The sequence below is a fragment of the Thermobia domestica genome, chromosome 15 (genome assembly GCF_964235325.1).
Source record: "Thermobia domestica chromosome 15, izTheDome1.hap1.1, whole genome shotgun sequence".
Classification (NCBI taxonomy): Eukaryota; Metazoa; Arthropoda; class Insecta; order Zygentoma; family Lepismatidae; genus Thermobia; species Thermobia domestica.
The window spans coordinates 91,855,625-91,869,492 of record NC_137468.1 but is presented as its reverse complement, the minus strand read 5'-3'; the positions used below and the strand labels follow the sequence as shown (position 1 = coordinate 91,869,492).

Below are 13,868 nucleotides of genomic sequence, written 5' to 3'. Positions count from 1 at the left end.
ATGCGGCCCGACAAAAAGAAGTGTTTATTGCGGGATTCCATGTTGATGGCTACTACCAAGATCCTGAGACGTTAGAGGAGCACGTCTACGAGCATGCCGGCTGCTTTTATCACGGGTGTAAAGTATGTATTACTACAGGCCGTAATCAGCCCATCTACAGCAATCCAGAAGACACCATTTAATTCCGTTATGAACGAACGCAACGAAAAAATGCAAGACTGCGTGAATTGGGGTACATTGTACATGAAATGTGGGAGTGCGAATTTAATCAGTTCTTAAAACAAAATCCTGCAATGGCGACGTATCTGAAAAATCACCCGTACATGAACCGCAGACCATTAAATCCAAGAGATAGCTTTTTTGGAGGAAGGACCAATTGCGTGAAATTGTACCACCAAGTAGACGAAAAAGCAGGACAAGTAATAAAATATTTCGATATTGTCTCGCTTTATCCTTACATCAATAAGTGTGCTAAATACCCTGTAGGCCATCCTAGAATTTATCTACAGGGTGATGAAAATATACCACCAATAAATAAAGTCAATGGTCTGATCAAAATGACGATATTACCAAGTCGCCATCTTTATCATGGTCTCCTGCCTTACCGATGCAACAAGAAACTACTCTTTCCACTGTGTGCTGCGTGTGCCGAAGAAATGAACCCAGACCCTACAGCAACGTGTACGCACAACGATCAGGAGCGATGCCTCACTGGAACATGGGTATCATATGAAATACAGAAAGCAATAGAATTAGGATATCAACCGGTGGAAATCTTTGAAATTTGGGATTATGACATTGAACAATATGATCCCATCACGAAAACAGGTGGCTTGTTCACGGAATACATCAATACATTTTTAAAATCGAAAATGGAAGCGTCTGGCTGGCCCAGTTCCTGTGTCACCGAAGAAGACAAAACAAAATTCATACAAACCGTCCTGGAGCGTGAAGGTATTGCATTGGATCGGTCCAAAATTGAAAATAATCCTGCACGAAGAAGTTTATCTAAGCTTTGTGTTAACTCATTATGGGGAAAGCTTTGCCAGCGTACAAACTTTAGCCAGACCACAATTATTGATCGGCCGGAAGAATTTTATGAAAAACTCACTTCCCCGACATTAAACTCCATCAAATTGTACCCATCAATGATACGATGTTGTATGCGTTCTGGGAGTACAATGAACATGTGCCTGTTCAAAACCGAAACACCAATGTCGTGTTAGGTGCATTTACAACATGTCAGGCACGTCTGGAATTGTACAAGTACCTGGAAATGTTGCAGGAACGTGTTTTATATTTCGACACGGATTCTGTGATATTTACGGAGAAGCCCGGGGAGCCAACCATTAAACCTTCAACGTACTTGGGATGCTTATCGGATGAGATGGAGTCTTATGGCCAACGAGCATACATCAAGACATTTGTCAATGGAGGGCCGAAAAATTACAGCTTAGAAATATACAATCCAGATACCAGCGTCACCAGCTACATATGTAAAATTAGAGGATTTACATTAAACTACAGTGCAGGACAACAATTAAATTTCAACACGCTAAAAGAAATGATTACAAATCAATGCCGTGGACAAGTCACCATCACTATCCCACATAAAATATGCAGGACCAAAGACCATACCATCGTCACACGCAAAGAAGAAAAAATGTACAGCATCCGATACACAAAACGTCGATTTAAAGAACTCAATTCTTATGATACGGTTCCGTACGGGTACGTTAAAAAACGGAAACTGGAACTGGAAAAAGAAGATGAAGAAGAAAAAACTGTAAACACCCAATAAGGCCGCCATTTCTTTTTTTCCTTTTCCTTTTTTTCCACTCCTTGACCATAAAGCAGTAACACCAAGAAAAAAAATGAAGTACCCAGAAGAGTTCATAAACCACCACCAACACCACCATCAGTGGAAGAAATGCAAAATCTCATATTCAACGGGGAAATCTTGACCATAAAGGAGCAACACCAAGAAAAATGCAGTACCCAGAAGAGTTCGTAAACCAACATCAGTGATTGAAATGGTGTCATCTCGTACCCGAGGATGAAGATGAGCCTAAACAGATCCATCATTTACGAGTAAGTTTTATTTCTCTCTTATCAATATTGACTCGTTTTTATTGTTTCAGGAAAAAAAGAAATTCAAAAAGTAATCCATTGTTTCTTCTTTTTCTTTACAGGATACGGCTACAAGATTCGAAGATGATGATACGCCCAAAATATTCATTAAACTAGATCCTGCATTTATTATGTTAATAACTTGTATGAGAAGAGCACATACCTTTCGTTAAAATACAACAAGTTGAAAAAAATATGTTTTATTATTTATTGAAACCCTGAACACTTATTTTCAAATCATGGCCAAGATTTGGTTTAAATGATTTTGTTCGAAAAATTAATTAAAGAATTTTTAGTGTCCAAAATTTGGTTTTTAATTTAGTTCAAAAAATTGATTTGAAAATTTTCAAATGTGGTTTACATCTTTAGTTCGAAACTTGTTTTTAAAAATTGGTTCGAAATTTTTTTTTAATTTTTAGTTCGAAAAATGTTGATTTGAAAATTTAGTTCGAAAGTTTTTAGTTTAAAATATTTTTTTCGAAAAATTTTTAATTTTTTAGTTCGAATTTTTTTGGGGGTTCGAAAATTTAAAATTTTTTTAGTTTGAAAATTTTTTGATTTGAAAATTTGGTTCGAAAGTTTTTAGTTTAAATTTTTTTTCGAAAAATTTGTTTAAATTTTTTAGTTCGAAATTTTTTTTTGAAATTTTTGTTTCAAAATTTTTAGTTCGAAAATTTTTTGTTTGAAAATTTTTTAGTTTTGAAATTTTTTTAGTTCGAAAAATTTTTAGTTTAAAATTTTTTGCACTCTGCGGAACCGTTTCGAAAAGAACCGGAACAGTTTAGGTAAGAAAAATCTGGCAACACTGTTTCCATTAATGAAGCGCTTACTGAGCGTTTAAAAAATCGCTTAAACTCACAACACTGTGTTATAAGAAATGTACAAGCGACACCCCTCTTTCACCATTGTTACTTCCAGAGACATAGGCTACTAATTCAAGGACATGATCTCCATCAAGGTAAAAAAAAGCTGGTAATCATCTTATCTATCAAAGAGAACGATAATATTTAATGTAAACTTCAGTACAATATCATGATACCAAAAAGTGTTATTTAAGGAGGAGGTTGAACCCTCCATGGGAACTTTAAGGATAACCATAAAAGGGAACAAAATTCTAAAATACAGGTCTAGGGTGGATCGCCGTCATAGCACTCTGAATGTCTAGCATTGGGGTGGGGATGTAAGATTATGCGATTTCTATCAACCAATCAACATCGTGGTACCAAAGCAATCATCTTACCCGTAAATGGAAACAAATGAGTGAGGGGTTTTCCCACGTATTCTGTTCACCGTGTGGCGGGTCTAAGATCATGTGACCTCTGTCGGCCAATCAGAATCGAGGTACCAAAACACTCATCTTACTCGTAAAAAGGGAACGAATTTCAAAAGTCACAGGGCTTAAGATCACGTGACCTCTATCAACCAATCAGCATCGTGGTACCAAAGGATTCATCTTACCCGTAAAAGGGAACGAATTTCAAATATCGCAGGGTCTAAAATCACGTGACAGCTATCAACCAATCATAAACACTCATCTTACCCGTAAAAGGAAACAAATTTCAAAAATCCCGGTCATAAAAGAGAATGAGAGTGACTCATGACGTCATACCACGTGACCTGAAAATTTGAATTTCCCGCGTGGGCGGGGCCTAAAGTCACGTGACCTCTCTCAGCCAATCAGAATCGATGGGTGGGCCAGGTGGACCATCCAAATTTATCATAATACATATTAGGGTCCTATACTATAATACCAAATGTTTAAATTGGGCAATTTCCAAAATTTAAGGGGTGGGCCAAGGTAACCCTCCCAAATTTTTCAATGGGTGCATTAATATACCCATGTCTTATGAAAGGTAATGGATCCCTGTATATTACCATATAACTATATAAGGTAATAACACCTCATCCAAGGGGATAAATTAGGTCAAAAACCCCCGAAATTTGACTTTTTGGCAATTTTTTACCCATAAAAGGGAACGACATAGACACCCAATACTGATAGAGGTACATACTATGGTCCTAGGCTACCACACACAATTTTTAGATTTGGCAATTTTCAAAATTTAAGGGTGTGCCATGATACCCCTCCCAAATTTTTCAAGGGGTGCATTAATATACCCATATGTTATGAAAGGGAATGAACCCCTGTATACGTCCATATAACTATATAGGGTAATAATACCTCATCAACGGGGATAAATTAGGTCAAAAAACCCCGAAATTTGAATTTTTGGCAATTTTTTACCCATGAAAGGGAACGACATAGACACCCAATACTGATAGAGGAACATACTATGGTCCTAGGCTACCACACCAAATTTTTAGATTTGGCAATTTCCAAAATTTAAGGGGGGTGGTCCTATGTACCCCTGCCAAAATTTAGGGGGTGGGCCATGGTACCCCTGCCAAAATTTAGAGGGGGTGGTCCTAGGTACCCCTAGGTCATTGACCCCGGGCCAAGGGCATTGACCTTTCACCCCGGTCATAAAAGAGAGTGAGGATGAGTCATTCGGGCATAACGGGGTCCCTACTACTAGCATAATGTTGCTTACCACAAAATTACTTTGAACCAGGGACCCCATACAGCAGAGGTGAACGCTCTACCACTGAGCCACCACCTTCCTTACTGGTGCGAATGAAGTAGAGGTATTTGGTTTGAGCTAATCTGATTGTTTGACGTCGGGCAGACCCTATTTCACTTTTGGGACCCCTCACATGGACCATAGCGAATGAATTAGAGATGTTTTGGCCCGGGATTGCATTACCTATTGAAAGTTTTGCTTATGTTTACTCAGGGGGACAGGGATCACTCAGGACACATAAGATCACATTGATTTACATCAGGAGTTGGGGGGAAGGGAGGGGAGTATCGCACCTCGTACTCTTTGATGAGTATAAAAATATCAATTTCGGAAGTTTTTTTTAACTTATCCTATTATCTTTCACGAGACATTTTTCGTTATATAATAGAGTACAATGGTTTACTTTTTGGGAGTTATCGTTCCCTTTGGAGCCTTATTACGTTATATGGTGGCGTATTTAAATATTCCCTTAAATTTGATAAGTACTTTGTGATCCATTTTGTTCCGCTTCAGGGGTGAACATGGATACCTTGCAATCGTCCCGAGTTCAATTCTTGGTGCCAGTTTAGGAAATGTTGAATTTAATGTCCCTGCCGATGATGAGAAATGATGAAATGAGAAAACATCATAAACTTACTTGCTTGCGGATTGAAGCAGAGATCTCACACATCAGAAATAAGAGCTGAGTCACCATGGCCCATTGAGAAGTTCAGTTTGTTGATTACTATGTCATGGTCCCGAGTTCGATTTTTTTGTGTTAGTTTAAGAAATGTTGAGTTTAACGTCCCCTTGAAACGATGATGAAAAAATGATAGGAGGAAACTGAACTTACTTCGTTGTGGATTGAAGCAGGAACCTCACTCGTTAGAGACAAGCGCTGAGCCGCCGTACTCCATTCAGTGCGAACAGTTTCGCGTATGAAAAGAAGACGAGCAGATTTAAACAGATTATGTTACATTACACATTTCAGTGCGAGCAGTTTACACTAGGTTTATGTTTCATATAGAAAGATAGAAGATCTGTGTTGTCATCTTTTTACTTCGTGTGCAACTTTGACCTTGAAGAAAACCTTGCTGACTCAGTGCAAAGCATTGACGTATACACATAATCTTATTGTTTAGTTGGCTGTATTTAGATGAATCAGACATGTAAGGTTGCTGGTTCGAATCTAGTTGTGTTCGCTGTAACTCAGTGTCTGAGCGATACTTACCGACATTTTCCAGTGTTGCCAACACTATCAGAATGAATCGATTCATTTAGTCGGAGCAGTTTCGTGACGAAAAACTGATTTTTGTTTTGCACACAAAAATTTTTCTGAAACAGAATTTTGTTTGTACATAAAATTTTTTTTCTGAAACAGAATTTTGTTTGTACATAAAATTTTTTTCTGAAACAGTTTTTTGTTTTGTACACACAAAAAAATTTCTGAAACAGAATTTTGTTTTCGTACACAAAATTTTTTTTCTGAAAACATTTTTCTTTTCGTACACAAAAATTTTCTGAATCAGTTTTTTCGTACATAAAAATTTTTTTTTCTGAAACAGAATTTTATTTTGTACACAATTTTTTTATTTCGTACATGAAAAAGTTCTGAAAACAAAAATTTAGTTTGATTTTTTTTCGTTAAACATTGATTTATTTTACCGGTAAACTGATTGAGAAAAAAGAAATTGAAATCGCAGTACATGAAAAAGAATTTGATTTTAGGATTTGAAATAAAACACAGAATCATGTTTCTGTACATTTATTTTAGCATGTGAAATAGAATACAGAATTTCTTTTTCTTCAAAGGAAGACGTGTCCGTGACGGGTACAAATTCTGTAAGGAGAAAATAAAACATATGAATATACATGGTAATATTTATTTTGTTTCCTGTGAAAGAAGAAAAACAGATTATTAACATCGAACTAAATGATCAAGAGAGTAATGTGAGAAAAAGAAACGCAAATGTGACGTACCTGAATTCCTTTTTTTTTCTCCACGGGTTTCTGCAAGGTGATGTCATCTGAGTTTGTCTCCGTTCGTGCATCGTTGAAGCATGTCCCGTGTTGATTCTTTGCCCCGTCTTTGGGAGGTGATGTTGGTGGGATTAGGGAAAAATATGGCTGTTATTCTGTTCTGGCTTTTTTATACCCATAGGGCAATGTTTCGTATGTTTCTGGTATTAATCGGCGTTTTTTATAGTTGAAACTGTACTTCTTTTCTTCAGGTTTTGTGACAAGATGATGATCGTGGGTTCTGTAAATTTTATGCGGCGTGCTAATGGAGATTTTTTCACTCGATTGATTTATGATCATTTGCTCCAGACTATTAAAATTTAGCTTTTGACTTGCAGTATAATTGAGTGTAAACCCACGAATTTTGCATACATAACTGGTTGATTTCGTGTCGGGGTTGTAGATTTCCAAGGCGTACTGTTTTGGGCCACCAGACACGAATTTTTTAATGTATGCTTTTGGTCCAATTGATTCCAGTTCATTTGACATTGAACCAAGAAATACTTCTGGTTCTATTGTGGGCTGTGATGGTCGCTGCGTGAATATTACGGAATCTGTATCGAAATATAGTACTCTTTCTTGCAGCAATTCTAAATATTTGTAGAGTTCCAGACGAGCTTGACACGTTGTAAAAGCTCCAAAGACAACATTAGCATTGTGATTTTGTACTGGAACATCATCTTCATACTGCCAATAAAGGTATAACATCGAATCGTTAACAGGTAAAATTTGGTTGACTTTTATATCTGGAGCAGTTAATTTCTGATACAGTTCTTTGGGGTCGTTAATGATGGTCGTTTGGCTGAAATTGTCTCTTATAGCGAGTCGTCCCCAGAAGGCATTCAAACAGAGTTTTGCAAGACTACGACGTGCTAAATTTGAAATTATATTTGCTGCATCCAAAGTTATGCCTTCACGTTGTTGTACCACTTGAATATACTGCTGCTTTTCTTCTTCGGTGACGCAATTGGCAGGCCAACCAGAAGCTTCCAGCTTAGATTTCAAAAATGTGTTAATGTATTCGCTGAATAATCCGCCAGTCTTGGTTTCTGGATCATATACGGTGATGTCGTAATCCCAAATTTCGTAAATTTCAATGACTTGATACCCAAGTTCAATGGCTTTTTGAATTTCATAGGATACCCACGTTCCTGTTAGACTTCGTTCACTGTCCGAATGTGTACATTCAGAATCTTGATTTAATGCTGTGGCACAGGCAGCACAAAGTGGAAACAACAACTTCTTATTTGAACGAAATGGCAGCACTGGATGAAACACATTTCTGCTAGGCAAAATCTTCAACTTGACTAATCCGTTGACATCTTGAATGTCGGGCATTTCTGGATCTCCCTGTAGATATATTCGTGGATGCCCTATTGGATACCGTCCACATTTATTCACATAAGGATACAGGGAGACGATATCCAAGAATTTTATTTCTTCGCCTTCATTTTCATTTGCGACGTGATACAATTTAATGGCATTAACACGACCACCATAGAAACTGTCTCTTGGATTTAATGGTGTCTTATTAGTATAAGGATGTGTGCTTAAAGAAGAGGCCAATGCTGGATTGGATTTTAACACTTGACGAAATTCACATTCCCACATTTCATGTATTTTATATCCCATGGATCGTAATAATTTGATTTTACGCTGTGTTCTCTCGTAGCGATAGTTCATTGTTTCTTCGGAGTTCTCATAAATGGGTTGATCACGACCTGTAGGGACACATAGAGGACAGCCGTGAATTCTGCAGCCTTCAAATTCATACACGTGTTCCTCTTTAGTGTCAGGATCTTTGTAGTAACCGTCCAGATGAAAACCAGCAACATAAACTTCTTTTCCTTTGGCCGCATGTAGAATTAAATGACCCTCTTTTTCCTCCATGTAGGCAAGCCACTGCAAAGCAATCCGTGACTGATTGTTTCTGTGACGGTATCCTCGTGCAGGAAGAATGCTAATAGTATTGGGCTTTAAGAAATTTCGTCGAAATACTAAATTGCACGCACTCGCCAAAGTGATAGCCTCCAGGAAAGGATTAACGTGAGTTTCTTGTTCAAAAGTGGTCATAAAAGATATACAAGCCATTCGAAGTACGTTGACGTCCTGGACACAATAGTTCACCAATTCTTCTTGGAAAATAAACGTATCGTTCTGGTGTTCGTTGTACCATGTCATGAATTTCTCTCGTTCATCCACTTTCATTTCATCTGCACCATAATAATGGATGTCCGGTAATTTTCCCACATACGTTTGATTTGCAGCAGTATTAAAAAAGTGTGGAAAATATCCTTTGGTCGCGGGTAAATGAAATGCCTTGGATAATTTACTTAAAGCCATTGGCATGAAATTTAAGGAGTCAATAAACGATAAGTGATTCACTTTCATGCTTAAAATTTTTGCTCCGTTCAAGATCAAAGTAGGTTTCAATTCATGTTCTTCCACTAAAGATTTAAGAATAAAATGACCATCATATCCCTTACAGTTATGTGCCAAAGATACAATAAGTTTGATGCTGGGTCGTGGTTGACGTAAATACGCAAGAAAGGCATTGATCGGATCATCTTGAAAAATATGTTCCCGCTGTCCACAAACTTCACACGGATGATGTATATCCTCATCTTGAACACAGTTGTAACATACTTGTTGGGCCACCAGTAAATTGGGCTTATGAATGAACGTGTCTTCATCGAAGAAAGTATCCTGTGTGGCTTCGATATCATAGAAGACAATCATAGCCTTCTTGGCATGTAACACTGATGGAACTCCAGGTTTTAATTGAGTCGTATCAGGCTTCATGTAGCATTGGTGGGTAGACGTAACGTGTTTATGGCACACATTACAAAAATAATCTGTACAATCATGTTTTCTTTCCCCTGTACGGACAAACGAATAAATGCGTAGACATTTGGAACACTGTTTCACCATCTTGCATATTGGTTGGCCCTTATGATATGGTACAGTCAGATGATTTGTATAGCATGTTTCACTATAAAATTCACGATTGCATTCTGGGCACTGCTTCTCCGTGTTGGTCTTACTGCATGGTGGTTTCTGCAAACATTTCTCACACAAGGCCGAACAGTTCTTGACGTGTCTATTAACATGATCATATTTTTTGTGGCATGCAGCACAGTAATAGTTGGTAGAAAAAACCGACGTTAATGACGTGATGATGTCATAATGAGAATTGATACACATTAAATTGATTGGAATCTTGTCTTCGCCACCCGGTCCTTCATACAGAATATCTTCTCCGGAAAAGCTGGTGTATACGGTAAGTTTATAATTTGTCAAGTAACGTTGCAATTGTCGCAGTTCTTCCACGGATCCCCCATGATCTAAATTCACTGATGATCGAGACAAAAGTTCATGTACGGCTGGGAGAACGACACACTTGCTCTGATTCTGATATTTTCTGTACAGTTTTTTGTTCGTATCCTTATATTTCTTTAAACCAATAGCAATCACAATTGCAAAAGCCAAACATTTCTTGTTGGTGTTTTTCACTCGTAAAATGCCTTTCTTGCGTTTTAGTAACTCGTCGTTTAATAAAAGACCTCGACGCACCAATCCAAATCCACGGGGCACATCCACATGATGAAAATGTACAATGAACGGTTCGTTCATGAGAAAACTATCGTTACTTTGAAGGATGCGATCAAAGGAAGCCCATAAAGTCTCCAGTGTCAAATTACTTGCACGCCGAAAAGATAAATAAAACGGTTTGTTCTTCTCATCGTGAGATAAAATCGATAATCCAACCATCGATGATTCGTCAACATTTTCCAATAAGTAATCCAACATCTGTTGAAAGGAGGCCTGAACCCATTCAACAATATCGGTGCCACTGGTCGGAGCATTAATTTGAATTTCCAGCATTCGTCCTTCAAGATTAAAACGCCGATAATGTCTATTGATTTCTCGCAAGACAGTAAAGCCAGAAGTAGCCATATTCAAATAGGAAAAAAGGTAAGGTAAGCAAAAAGGAATAGGCAAAGAAAACAAATATCTAAAACGAGAGAGAAAAAAAGCACGAATTAAAATTGAATTCAGAGATCACTACGTTATCAAAATGACTACACGATCAATCCTAAAAGAATTATCATATCTCAAATAGTTTTACTGTTAAAATTTTTATTGTCGTCATACTGGAAATCAAACCCGGGACCAACATGTAAATGACCTAAGTTTCTGTAGTGATAAAAAGAATGAATGAAATTGTTTTTCTAAGCGTGCTAAGAGAATCATTGTAGTAAGCATTTTTCCTCTGACACTGAACTTTAAAACGTATGACGAACATGAAACGAAAACAAAATCTCATGCGCTTGCTTTTCTCGAGCTAAGGCAAGAAAGACTCGAATTCGTTTCTCGGCGGGAGATCAGATACCACATTAAACTGTAGGTCCACGTCTCACGTTGTAGGGAACAAAATCGTGCGTAGTTTCTTTGTTTACGTTAATGGTAACTTTCAGAAACTGAGCTAAGTGGTTAGCGTTACGCGCCTCTGGCCCAGGTTCAACACCCAGTATGCGATCAGATTCAACATTAAGCTGTATTCCTAGCCCCACTACTGAAGGGACGCTAAACCAAAATCAACAAATTTCTCGTGCATACTTCTAATGTTTGGATGTGGCCCGGGTTCAACACCCAGTATGCGCTCAAATTCAACATTAAGCTGTATTCCTAGCCTCACTACTGAAGGGACGCTAAACCAAAATCAACAATTTTCTCGTGCTTACTTCTAATGTGTGGGATTCCTAATTCGATCCCCGGTCAAGTTATTCTTCCATTTGCTAAATATTTCATGCTAAAATAAAACAGTGATAACAATGTTATCCTCATGCAAAAGCACTCCATTGATATTAAGAAAACGCGGTTGATACTTACATCAAATTCAAGGAACGGAGTAAAGTCACGCTGTCACTAGAGGTACACCTACGTTCATTCACGATCTTCGTGGAAGTAGAACTTCAAAATGAAATTAAGAATTTTATTTAGGTCTGAAACGTGTTCAAGTATAAATTGACAACACTATCAGCCAATCAGAAACGAGGAAAATGAATCAATGACATCACGGAGAACCAATGAAAACACAGCTTTCATCATGTATCATGAGCCGAAACGGGATGTAAGAAGCAATCTGATTGGTTGTAACATTATTCACGTTTTTTCTCCTTACACATCAATCGTTACGACATCTAGTATCGCAATTTTGATCATGACATCATACCGTTGACTCGTTAGTTTATTACGACATTCAAATTACCACATCTAAAATGTGATTCATTTTCCTTAAACTTGATTGAAAAATGTAACACTCATCGATATGTTATGAAACTGTCTTTGACATAAATGTAAAGTTGAGCTTTAAAAGTCCGTCAGCTGAGAAAAATGCTGATGTAGTATAAGCACATGCTGCAATTTCACAATAACAAACTTCTATGCTTAACAACGAGCAGAAATGTGTAATGTAACATAATCTGATCATGTTCTTTTTCATACGCAAAACTGCTCGCACAGAAGTTGGCATGGTGGCTCAGCGTTTTTTTTCCTGATGTGTGAGGTCTCTGCTTCAATCCGCAAGCAAGTAAGTTTATGATGTTTTCTCATTTCATCATTTCTCATCATCGGCAGGGACATTAAATTCAACATTTCCTAAACTGGCACCAAGAATTGAACTCGGGACGATTGCAAGGTATCTATGTTCACCCCTGAAGCGGAACAAAATGGATCACAAAGTACTTATCAAATTTAAGGGAATATTTAAATACGCCTCCATATAACGTAATAAGGCTCCAAAGGGAATGATAACTCCCAAAAAGTAAACCATTGTACTCTATTATATAACGAAAAAGGATTCATGTTACCCATAAAAGGGAACGAATTTCAAATATCCCGGGTCTAAAATCCCGTGACAGCTATCAACCAATCAGAAACACACATCTTACCCGTAAAAGGAAACGAACATAAAAAATCCCGGGTGAGGGATTTCCCCGCGGGGTGACTCATGACGTCATACCACGTGACCTGAAAATTTGAATTTCCCGCGTGGGCGGGGCCTAAAGTCACGTGACCTCTCTCAGCCAATCAGAATCGATGGGTGGGCCAGGTGGACCATCCAAATTTATCATAATACATATTAGGGTCCTATACTATAATACCAAATGTTTAAATTGGGCAATTTCCAAAATTTAAGGGGTGGGCCAAGGTAACCCTCCCAAATTTTTCAATGGGTGCATTAATATACCCATGTCTTATGAAAGGTAATGGACCCCTGTATACGACCATATAACTATATAAGGTAATAACACCTCATCCAAGGGGATAAATTAGGTCAAGAACCCCCGAAATTTGACTTTTTGGCAATTTTTTACCCATAAAAGGGAACGACATAGACACCCAATACTGATAGAGGTACATACTATGGTCCTAGGCTACCACACCAAATTTTTAGATTTGGCAATTTTCAAAATTTAAGGGTGTGCCATGATACCCCTCCCAAATTTTTCAAGGGGTGCATTAATATACCCATATGTTATGAAAGGGAATGAACCCCTGTATACGTCCATATAACTATATAGGGTAATAATACCTCATCAACGGGGATAAATTAGGTCAAAAAACCCCGAAATTTGAATTTTTGGCAATTTTTTACCCATGAAAGGGAACGACATAGACACCCAATACTGATAGAGGAACATACTATGGTCCTAGGCTACCACACCAAATTTTTAGATTTGGCAATTTCCAAAATTTAAGGGGGGTGGTCCTATGTACCCCTGCCAAAATTTAGGGGGTGGGCCATGGTACCCCTGCCAAAATTTAGAGGGGGTGGTCCTAGGTACCCCTAGGTCATTGACCCCGGGCCAAGGGCATTGACCTTTCACCCCGGTCATAAAAGAGAGTGAGGATGAGTCATTCGGGCATAACGGGGTCCCTACTACTATGCTCCAGTTTCCTCCCACACTTTCATTCCTTTCTCATCGTCACCGTCTCCTTTAGCCTAATCGTGGGACGTAAACTAAAGATTTCATTTGCACCAGTGTTAGTCCATCTCATCAAAGGGATAACAATCCGAACCGCATGAGCTCCTGCCGGGAATCGAACCCTGGTCTCCCACGTTAAAGGCGCATACGCTAACCGGTTAGCCAC

General features: G+C 38.1%; 1 protein-coding gene across 1 annotated transcript; it reads right to left on the bottom strand.

Moving 5' to 3' along the window:
• Positions 1-6,445: 6,445 nt before the first annotated feature.
• LOC145671149 (uncharacterized) lies at positions 6,446-13,041 on the bottom strand. Its single transcript, XM_081739972.1, has 2 exons — positions 6,672-13,041; positions 6,446-6,531 (listed from the first exon to the last, which is right to left on the bottom strand). The coding sequence occupies exon 1, from the start codon at positions 10,665-10,667 to the stop codon at positions 6,822-6,824; it is 3,846 nt and encodes a 1,281-aa protein (XP_081596098.1). The 5' UTR covers positions 10,668-13,041; the 3' UTR covers positions 6,446-6,531; positions 6,672-6,821.
• Positions 13,042-13,868: the final 827 nt, after the last annotated feature.

Bases quoted from the DNA above. Each gene is read 5' to 3' on its own strand.
- LOC145671149 (XM_081739972.1), bottom strand. From the start codon at position 10,667: ATGGCTACTTCTGGCTTTACTGTCTTGCGAGAAATCAATAGACATTAT.